Here is an 11,569-nt window from a genome sequence, read left to right as displayed (position 1 = left end):
TATTAGAAATAAGTTTTATCTTATCAAATGCAATCCAAATTTAAAAGTAAAAATGAAAAATGGTTACTTCAGAAACAGCATGAAAGTCAGTTGGCTACTTACTGGTGGTATCTTTTGTTTTAACTAATGAACCACCAAGATAAGAGGGATAATTCTGTGAATGAACAGCCTTAGAGCAGCTGTCTATTTATGTGTGGCTGTTTCACTGCACTCGATTCATAGTCATATCAGTAATATGTTGATATTATATTGTCAACATAATTATACAGCATAATACAATTAAAAGAAACACAAATAGATGCATAAAATAACAAATAACATTGCATTCATTGCAGTCAATAAATATTTTAATTCATGATAAAATTTTAACCATCATCTATAATCTGTTTAGTAAAATGAATGCATTTTCTAAAATTAAAAGTTATAAAAATTATAATAAATTTGACACTTTTTCATCCCAGGACAGAAACACTGGATTCAATCCCATCCAGGATGTGAAGAACCTTTACTGGGGTTTTTCAAATGAAGGTAAGTTACCAATCTCATATAGAAGTGGTAAGTTTTTCGTCTTGAGAACTCAGGTTTTCCACCCTACAAAACACGCAAACCAGCCAGAAGAATACACACAATTCACAGATATAACAGACAGTGCAAATAGATTTAACTGCCCTATTATAAGCAGTACTTGAATCTTGTCTAGAATGTGAAGAACCTTTATCAGAGCTTTTCTAATGAAGGTGACTTTGCTAGTCTCATACAGAGGCGGCCTAAAAACTGGGATTTTTCCTCCCACAAAACTGGTTAACCAGCCAAAAGAACATGTAATTTACAGGCACAGTATACAATGCAGACAGGTTGCATTAAGCAGTAATCTGGTTTGTTTCCAAGAAGCCACATTTTGTGGCCATGACAGGTCATTTAACCTATCGTAAGATGGGAAGGAACTAGCTGCCAGAATATGAAAATTCTAAGGAATTCTTTTGTTATGTGGCCAATAGGAAGAGAATGATTGTGGGTAGATGACTGTAGATCACTCTGTTAGATGGAAATGGGGATCAAATGACCCATGAAGAAGTGCATGAGAAGAATGTAAATTAAAGATGCCAAGAACTTATATTCTTGGTTTAATCCTTTATCCATGTGTAAGCAAACAAAGTTAGCTCATGAGGTAACTTTACAGCTGGGCAACTCATATATAGAGGCATGCATTATGGGAAGGGTCACTATCAAGACTAGTTTCGACCTTTGTTGAGGTGAAAAAGTAAAGTTTGCTTATCATAGGCCTAGGATAGTTAGTATGAGATGAAAGAAAGCCTGATAGTATTAGGAGAAAGAAAGATAGATAGATAGCATGAGAGATAGAGAAAAGGCCTCAGCTCTTTTACATCATCATATAGCCAAAGGCTATCAGTTTTCCTTTTTCACCAATCTCATATAGATGAACAACCAAAAGACCAATTGAAACTAAAGCACAAAGATGACTGATACCCAGGTGGCTAGCCCCATCTGGGTTAACTGCCTTGAGTTGGCCTTTTCTGCCTGGGATTGCTCTCCAGTCATCCCTGCAATTGACTATAAGACCACATTGAATTAAGAGGGTGGAACTATTTAAAAAACCTCTCATAGCAAGAATAAACAGAATTTTATCTCCCTCCTGGTGAATATTGCATAATGTGGGTGGTCTACACCATCTAATGATAAATTTAATATTTCCTAGAATGCTTCTTTCTAAATACAAAAATCGTCTGACTAAACAATAAAATTTCCACAATACAATATTATAAAGCATTTGGATGTCATATTGCTGGTTTTCAAATCCATGTTTCTTTCTAACCTTCCATAAAGTATTTTAATTCATTCATTATAAAAATCAAAATTCTCTCCTGATTGCTGACAGGCAGTGGGTATTGTAAAAAAAATAATCTGTTCTGTTGTAAGTAATGGAATTCCCAACACATTACATAATCTGTTCCAAATATGCAGGGCAAGAGGACAACTGTAGAATGCATGTTCTACTGTTTCCGGTAACAGGTTGGATCTCCAATGTTAAAGTACCTCCATTTGATGGTATTGACTGGAAGGCTATCAGTTCTCATATGCAATTCTTCAAGCAAGATCCCTCCCTCCTGTTAGGGTATCCTTGGAACTTCAAGTCATGAAACAAAATATTGTTTTCCATATCCAGCTGTGGAACTTCACAGCAAAAGAGATTAAAGATTTCTTTATTACCAAATTTTACTTTTTTAATGGAAAGAATATCATTTCAAGAGTGTTTTAGCAGTCTTAGAGTTAAGCACAGAGTGTTGTAGTATTCAGGAACAATCTCAGCTTTTGGACTTTTATAATCATTAACTCCAAACAGGGGAAGATGTAAACCCAAGCAGTAACGGAGAAGGTCTGCACGTGTAATCAGTCTACAATATTTTATGCATTTTAGAAGCTGTATTGCTTAAATAGCAGATTAAGACTGGAAGACCAAATCCTCCATACTTCTTTAATAGTTGAAATTCCTTTTTAACTTCTTGGTATCGGCTGGACCAAAAAAATTGCAGAGACTTACTATATAATTGCTTTTCTTCGGCTTCTGTTATGTCTGTAATATTTATTATGTACAACTGAGCAGGAAAGATTATGGTTTTGAGTACTATAGCTTTAGAAGAAAAGGAGAGTAGCCCTATTTTCCAGTCTTCCAACATTTCAAAGTTCTTGAACTGGTAATATTGGGTAAGTGGAGAGGGGAATTCCAAGTATAATGAGGGGTTCTATCTCAGTGCTTTTGCTGAATTTTTCTAAAATACCAAAAAATATATATATGGAATCATTATCCTTCAAAGTTCCCACTACATCATCAGCATATGCTAATACCTTATTTTTGTTCACAGTTGAAGGAACTGTTATTCCTCGCACAGCATGTGTATTGTTGACTTCCTGTAAGAAAGGTTCAAGAACCAATGCAAAGAACAGTGGACTAAGAGGGCAACCTTGCTTAACTCCTTTTTGAATTTTTACCAGATCTGACAGGAACCCATTAACTTGGATGCGGATAGTTGAATTGACATAGGTCCCTCTGATAACAGATAGCAGTTTTTACCTATACCAATTTGCTGGAGGATGTGGAGATTCCACATCCTCCAGTGTGGAGAAACAAGTAGAAATAGATTCCACATCCTCCATGTGGAGAAACAAGTAGAAGAAATTTCTTTCTTCTACTTGTTTCTGTCTTTCCAGTTCTATCTCTATGTTAATGTTTCTAATGATATTGCTACATTCTATACTATTGCATTGGTTTGTTATGAACCAGCTTCTCTCTTTATGCAGGTCTTTCACAACTTTTTCCCTTTTCAGGAAAGCCTGTTCCTTTCCCCATTCCATCATGTTAACTAAGCGGATTAAATCACGTAGCAGAAATAGATTAAATTCTACTGCTCGACCTGGTACTCCATACAGCTGTGCTTTTAATTATGTATCTCATTCCCACTTTGAGCCTGTTATTGATAATGAGGAAAAATATCTTGTAGTCAGTATTAGATAGAGAATAGTCTCCAGCTGCTGATTAAGGTGTGATCTCTATTAGGTTTAGGAATGAGGACAGTATGGCTCCCTACAAATTCACTTGGTATGTGTCTTGATGAGAGAAAGGAATTAAATAGTGTAACTAGAATGGTAAGAATAAAATTCCAGGCCTCGCGATAAAGTTCTATCCTGAGACCATCAGGTCCTGGTGATTTTCTTGTCTCTGGCATTCTTTAGGCTGTGGCAACTTCAGATGCTGTAATGGGGATGTCAAGCCCATCTTGGATATAAACAGGAAAGCCATTAATGTTCCAAGAGTTATAATTTCCAACAGTACTGTTGTCTTCAAACAGATTTTTGTAGTGTTTTTGAAAAGAGTCAACGATGTCGTGAGTGATGGACATGTCTTCTCTATCAATGCAGATTTGAGTGATATTCCTTTCTTTGCGAAATTTTGTGAATTGTCTATTGAAGAATGCAGCTGAAGGGCTATCTGCTAAGTGCTGCTGTATTCTTATCTTAAAATTTCTTTCTTCTTCTTGTTTCTGTCTTTCCAGTTCTATCTTTATGTTAATGTTTCTAATGATATTGCTACATTCTATATCATTGCATTGGTTTGTTATGAACCAGCTTCTCTCTTTATGCAAGTCTTTCACAACTTTTTCCTTTTCAGGAAAGCCTGTTCCTTTCCCCATTCCATGATATTCTGCTTTACTGCTTCTTTGAATTTTAACCACATATCCCAATTTCACAATTTCAGGTAACATTATTCCAATTTAAACAGAAGGTCTGGAATTTAGTTGTGAAGATTAATGGAAAATTTGGTAGAAGTCTCCATGGTCCAGAAGAGATCTCTACTTTTTCCATGCAGTTGAACGTAAGTAGAACTAGATTATGATCTGACATGTTGATATCAAGGTGTTTTAGCTGAATTATCCTAATTTATGAGGGAAGAAGAGATATAAATTCGATTAATACAAGTACCCTTGATTCATGTACGTGCATGCCTGGAGATTAGGATTGTGAATCCTCCATATGTCTACTAGCTGAGTACTGTTGAGACATATTTTTAACTGTGCATATCCCATTTTTCCATTCCTGGGGTGTCCTCTTATTTTGTCTAATGTGGGGTTTTCAATACAATTCCAGTCTCCAGCTGCTATGATGTAGTGGGACCATATAAATAGGGCTCCAATTCCTGGAAGAATTTTCATCTAACTGTTCCATTGAATGGAGCATAAACATTTATAAATCTTATTATACACAGTATTTCTCCAATCTATTGTCAAGATTCTCCCTTCTGCATCCCTTTGGATATTAAAGAATGACCCAAGGAAGGAGACAAGAATAACAACTCCTACTCCAGCCCTGTTAAATCTCCAAAGCTCCAATAAGAAACAAGTGGATATCTATCTGTTAAACGTTTTATATTTTTATATCTGCAAAAGTATGTTTCTTGGAAAAACAGAAACCTTAATTTGTTACATTATTAAAACCTTAATAATGTAACTAAAGAATTTAATTTGCCTGAGGCAAATTAAATTCTTTAGTTACATTGCCGAAAGGAGATGCTATGATTATTGAAGTGTCACTGGTAAGTCTTTAACTTCTAAATTTTGGGTGAACCCAATGAGGTCTTCTTCTTTCAACCTTTATTGAGATCTCATCAGTGGGAGCCAGACCTAGAAATGATATGAAGGTTGAAGTAATGCAGAAGTCATATTTCCATATCCATATACAAGTAGCCAAAAGGTGTCACACCTTATTACTAATATACTCTGGAACAGAGGTAGATGTTGAAAGTTTTTCCACTTGATTATACTATAAATTAAAGATGTCAAGAAATTATAATCTTGGTTTAATCCTTTATCCAATTGTATACATGCCTGTAAGGAAATGTGCTTTGCATTTTGGGATACTAAGGCAAGTAATGTGAAGTCATTAGCCTGTGCAGTTACTCCATGTGCAAACTTTGTTTGCTTACACTTGGATAAAGGATTAAACCAAAAATATAATTTCTTGGCATCTTTAATTTATAGTATAACCAAGTGGAAACACTTTAAACATCTATCTCTGATCCAGAGAAGAATGTATTTTGAATAATAAGTGGACTGGGACCAGATATGATTTCCTAATGTATTTTATGAGAATAAACTAATGAACTGATGGCTCCATTAACCTGGCTATTCAATGAAATTTTAGCTATTAAGAAAGTGTCCAAGGAATAGCAGAAGGATGAGATAGTGCCATTCCATAAGGGTGACATGAATGGAGAATGGAGGCATCAAAACAATTCCTTCTCATTTATTATAAATAAATAAACTGTAGACCAGTTTGCATTTCTTCTACAGTTATTAAGATTTTGGAGAAATTAGCCAGAGATCATGGTAATATCAGCCTTTTATTATAAAGTAGTTGATGAGGTTGATGAACAAAAGTGGGTGATGAAGGAAAAACATTATCACTATTTTTTTTTTTGGATTTTGCAAAGCCATTTGACAGGATGCCACATAAGTATGCAAACTGCAGAGCTCAGTGGGTAGAAACCGAAGAAGTGATGAATATGACTGACAATTAAGCTATTGTGAAGTATTTACAGGATTGACATTAGGAGATTTTTTTTTTTTATGGTAGAACAATGGAAAATGGAGAGAACAAGCAGCAATCCCTGGAAGTTGCAAAAGTAAATGGTGAATAAGAGGTTGAAAAGAAGCTTTTTTTTTTTTGCATGGACCATGTAATGCATTGCCTGATAGGGTAGTGAAAGTACAGACAGTGAATGACACGACAGTCTTTGTTGTCTAAAATGGGTCTCTTCCCATGATAAGTCACGTGACTCCAGGGAGCTCCTGAATAATAAAATGTAGAAATGAGGCATGTCATTTGAAATGCTGGTTGACCTATTCTGAATAACCAAACATAACAAAGAATTTTGTTTTTATGCTAATTGTGGATTAATTATCCATTTATAAAAAAAATAAAACTTTTTTTTTTTGTCAACTGCCTCCACATCACTTTCTCAAAAATTTTCAAATATCAATAATCATAAAATACTCCTATCCTCATTAAAAGGCAAGAAAACATTTTAAATAGCAGTTGTTTTAGAATTGAATCTTGAGAAAAATATTTCTGTTATAGATATCTCAAAAATACTTTTAGTAATTAAACAATTACTATACTGTAATTTAACTTTTCTTCATATGAAGCCATACTATATATAAAGATTTAAAAATAATCTCCAAATAGTGTCTTTACAAATAAGTACATACACATAAAAACTACTGCAGGTCCCCATACAAAACTCCAGCTGAACTGTGTATAAGAATATCAAATTGCATGTCTTCATTCATACTACAACAAATACACAGCAAGAAATATACAATTATATGTTTTTACAGAATAGCAATTGATTAAATTTTTTAATGCATCTCAGAACTCAAATCTACAATGTCTTCATTTGCTTCACATTCAGAACACTGTTTGGGAGAGGTAACTTTGGTATTTGTAAGGGCATGTGTACTGCTACTTGCAATACTCTCATAACTTCCTATTACTGACTGTGATCTCATTTGTTCCTCACCAGGTGGTGATACCAGAAGACACCTTTCTTCATCCTTAATTACTGTGTGTCTTCCCGAGACAGTCATCTTTACCTTTTTACCTAGACAAAATAATCAGATATACACCTTAATGTAGTAAAAAAAAAAGTAAGGCATTTTGGAGAATTTTAATTATTAAAAATATAATCTCTTTCATCAAAAATGAGTTACAAGCTTACAGCCTAATTGGCATGAAACACATCATAAAAATAAATAGAAATATATTCTGTAGTTTAATTAGTAACAGATGAAAAGATTTCTACTGTTCAGTTACTTTATAATTATAAAATTAATAACAGAAAAACTCACATAAAAAGATTATTTAATAGTATAATTTTTGCCTGTGTATCACAGGAAAAAATAAAATAAATAAAAAAATATACTATTAAATAATCTTTTTACGTGAGTTTTTCTGTTATTAATTTTATAATTATGTCTACTCAAGGTATTCCCTTATTAAAACTGAGTTACTTTATAAATAAGTATATGCTGTATTCATGTCCAAGTTGACTGCTGTGAAACTAAACTTTTTTTCCCCTAAATAATCCCAGCCATTAATCATTTATCTTTCACATGTCATATAGTGCTATGCATGAGCACAGAGCATGTGATGCTATTATAGTCACTGTAATCTTTATGTATTGTAATACTAATAATTATAGAAGTGAGTATATAAATAATTTAACTGCTAACTTATCTATACCATTAATACTTCACAAGAATTTAAGTAGGGGTGCTTAAGGGTCAAAGTTGTATAACTGAGAGGAGATCTCCACAGACTTTAAAGGAATGTGAAGAACCGACCAGGGCTTCTGACTTAATGTCCAATCCTCACCTTCTCGGTGCGCTCTGTTAGGTATCTACCTGGATACTGAACGAACGAGGATGGGCTGGCAATTTGGGATACTTGCATAAATTTAGCAGACCAAATTGTATTCTTATTGGCTTGAACCATTTTGTATTTTAAACAAAATGATGGCACAACATGACAGAATTTCATGCCAGCTGGGGGTGTCACCCAGTTAAATAAGGCCCCTGTTGTTTTTGGCAGGGAACCAGGGCAAACAGCGAAAAGTCAGCTACTGGAACAAATCTGAAAACACACCACAACTCAACATCACCAGAGTTCAAGATCGGTGCTATCAACATAAGAAGCCTGAAATGGAGCTAGCTGAGAAATTGGATAATTACCAGATTGATATAATAGGAGTGACTGAAACAAAAAAAGACAAAAACTAGTCAGATCTTTCTGAGCAATAAATACAAATTTTATACTCAGGCAATGAATCAAGGCGAACGAGTAGCTATGGTAATGTTGATAATGATGTTTTCTCCCTGGTGCAGGACACCAGAGTGTACAGAGGATTTGAAATTGGAAGTGATCACTATTTAGTCTTGAGCAGGATAAAATTGAATTTCATTTTGAAAAGAAGAACTTGTAAGAAAGTTTTGAAGCGAATAAAAGTTGAGCAGCTCTCAGATGGGAACTGTAGACTAAAATACACAAAGATTATTGAAGAAAAAATGAAAGAGTTTGAGAACAGGAACCAAACCTTGAAGATTCAGTGGAAAGCCTTGAAGAAAACTCTGATTGATTCAGCCAGAGAGGCATGTGGTGAGGTTGTCTGCAAGGATAGAAAAATCATGGTGGACACATGAAGGTTAAAGAGGCAGTGAAGGAAAAGAAGAAAGCATATCAAAAGTTACTGGCAAATAAGTCAGCTAGTGCTCTTAGAGAATACAGAGACAAATGTAAGAAAGCTAAACACTGTGTAAAACTAGCTAAATAAAAGTCATGGGAAGACTTCGGTAAGAACATAGAAAATAAATATCAAGAAGTGGCAAGATATTCTGGAGGCTGTTGAAGAAGCTCAGAAATATAGGAAAGAGTGTTGTAAAAGGAATTAGAGATGATAAAGGTGACATAAAAACTGAAGAAAAAGATATCCTTGAAGTATGGAGCAGTGATAGCACTGTGGTAAAAAACACTCAACAGGCATACATTCAGGAATATATATATATCCGTACTTGAAGTAGGAAAAAATATCAAAGGCTTGAAATGTGGAAAGGCAGCAGGAATAGATGATATTAAACCAGAAATGGTCTAATATCATCTATTCCTGATATTATTTTGGTGGTATAAAAGTCTTACAGTGGCTGCACTGCATAGTTCTGAAGGCTTGGACAGAGGGATAAATTCCCGATGATTGGAGTAGAGCTCTCATAGTACCCATATATAAAAAGGGAAATAAAACTGAATGTGAAAATTACAGAGGTGTTTCCCTACTGAGTGTTCCTTGCAAGATCTATGCAAGTATACTTGAGAAACGGTTGAGAAGAATTGTCGAAGAAAAGCTTGGTGAAGAACAAGCTGGATTCAGGCCAAATAGAGGCTGCCAGGATCAGACCTTCACTTTACGACAAATATTTGAGAAATCATGGGAATATAACAAAGATCTGTATTTAACTTTTGTAGATCTGGAAAAGTCATATGACAAGGTAAAATACTACAGTTATATGGTGTCAGTGGGGCATTATATGAAGTAATACTTAGTCTTTATTTGAGTTGTAAGTCAGCAGTTAAAATTGAAGGAAGTACAGAAAGATGGTTTAATGTTAAATCTGGTGTGAGACAAGGATGCACATTATCCCCTCTGTTATTCATTATCTATATGGATCACATTATGAAAGAAAGTGGTATTAAACATGATATCAAAATTGGAGATGTTAATTTTAGCTCTTTGCTTTATGTGGACGGTGTTATACTTCTAAATAAATCAGCTACAAGTCTGCAAGATTTCCTGACCAAATTGAATAACTGTTGTAATAGATATGGTATGAAGGTCAGCAATAACAAATATAGTATGAAGGTCATCAATATTGCTAACTTTCAATGAAATTTTCAATGAAAATTCTCATTGAAGGTACTATGAGACCTCCAATTTTCAATGAAAATAGGCAGAAGCATTGAAAATGTCAACTGCATTGTGAATAGAGAACCTGTTGAACAAGTAAAACATTTCAGCTACTTAGGCATGATATTTAGTGAAGATGGTAAATTAAATATGAAAATAGACAGCAGAGTCAACAAAGCTGGTATGGTAGGAAGTCAAATGAATAAATTCATAAGGAATAAGAGAGAAATTAGTCGGAACACTAAATTAGCTGTATACAAGACGGTGTTCAAACCAGTTTTAACTTATGGATCTGAGAGCTGGGTCAGAAGTAAAACACTTGACTAGAGACTGCAGATATGACAGTCCTGAGAAAGATTTGAGGCGTGAACAGATGGCATCAATGACAATATCATATTAAAAACAAGGATATTAGGAAAGAACTTGACATTGTCAGCATCCAGGAATATATTAGCAAAGCTAATCTCAGGTGGTATGGTCACTTAAACAGAATGGGCAAGGAAAGATGAGCAAAACAAATGTTCTCTGCCAGGTTGGCAGAAAAACAACCCAGAGGAAGACCAAGATATAGGTAGATTGATACAGTAAAAAGTGCCTTAGAAGACAGAAATATAAGTTCTGATAATGTCAGAGTCTTGACAAGTAACAGACTGATTTGGTGGAAAATTGTAGATAAGAAGTTAGTAATGATGTAAATTTTGCATGTAGTACTATCATATCCTATACACCCCTTGAGGTACATGGCAGGACTTTGATGATAATGAAGAATTTAAGTAACTGAAATTTTCAATTGTTTTCTTTTTTCAATTTTTAAAAGTGTACACTATTAATGTCTCAGTATTTGAGTTTGATGTTAACAAAAATATTAGCAGCTTAAATTCTAGTAAAACACTAGTGTACATGTATATGAATACTAGCAGCTTAAATTCTAGTGAAACACTAGTGTACATGTATATGAATACCAGCAGTTTAAATTCTAGTGAAACACTAGTGTGCATGTATATGAATATGTTTAATTTATTCATAGAAAGAATACAGTGACTGATAATAAGGATATAAGGCAGGATTGTCAAAGTATTGTGGAGAGGAGAATGTAGTGGAAGCAGTGAATGATAGTGCACAAAATATGAGTGATTGAAAGTAGTAATGTGAATGATGAGATGCTAGCACAGAAAGAAATTGCACACTTACATGGACTCCTTCACAGGACAAAACGTGAGCTTGAGCAACTGGAGAAATGATTGTTTTTTGGTTCAGAAGGATGGATGAAGAAAGAAAAAGTGAATGGGAAAAGCATGAAAGTGCGAGAAAAGAGATAGGTGTATGGGGATTCAATGATAAGAGGTATACTTAATGAGAAAGTGACAAAACATGTTTTCCAGGTGCAAAGATAAAGGATGTCAGTGATGATGTAAGTATGCAGAAGAAAGAAAGAAGAGAACTAGTTAATTGTTTTGGCTGGCACAAATGATTTGAAAGGTGAGAAATATGCAATGAAAGAAGATATGAAGGAGTTGTTAGTGAAAGTAAAAATGAAGAGTA

The 11,569-nt window shown here is 34.3% G+C and overlaps 1 protein-coding gene across 1 annotated transcript in view; it reads right to left on the bottom strand.

The window, feature by feature from the left end:
* Positions 1–325: 325 nt before the first annotated feature.
* The window catches only part of LOC150106653 (transmembrane protein 184C), a 200,380-nt gene continuing 189,136 nt past the window's right edge, over positions 326–11,569 (bottom strand). Inside the window, exon 10 of the mRNA XM_090393251.1 lies at positions 326–7,174. Within this exon, the coding sequence (XP_090249377.1) occupies positions 6,933–7,174 (242 nt within the window). The 3' untranslated portion in view covers positions 326–6,932. The remainder of the gene's footprint in view (positions 7,175–11,569) is intronic.

This window comes from Typopeltis vanoorti, chromosome 5 (assembly GCF_054136105.1).
Source record: "Typopeltis vanoorti isolate ZY-2024b chromosome 5, IOZ_Tvanoo_1.0, whole genome shotgun sequence".
NCBI lineage: Eukaryota > Metazoa > Arthropoda > Arachnida > Uropygi > Thelyphonidae > Typopeltis > Typopeltis vanoorti.
The sequence above is the reverse complement of the archived record's forward strand: the minus strand, read 5'-3'. Positions and strand labels throughout refer to the sequence as shown.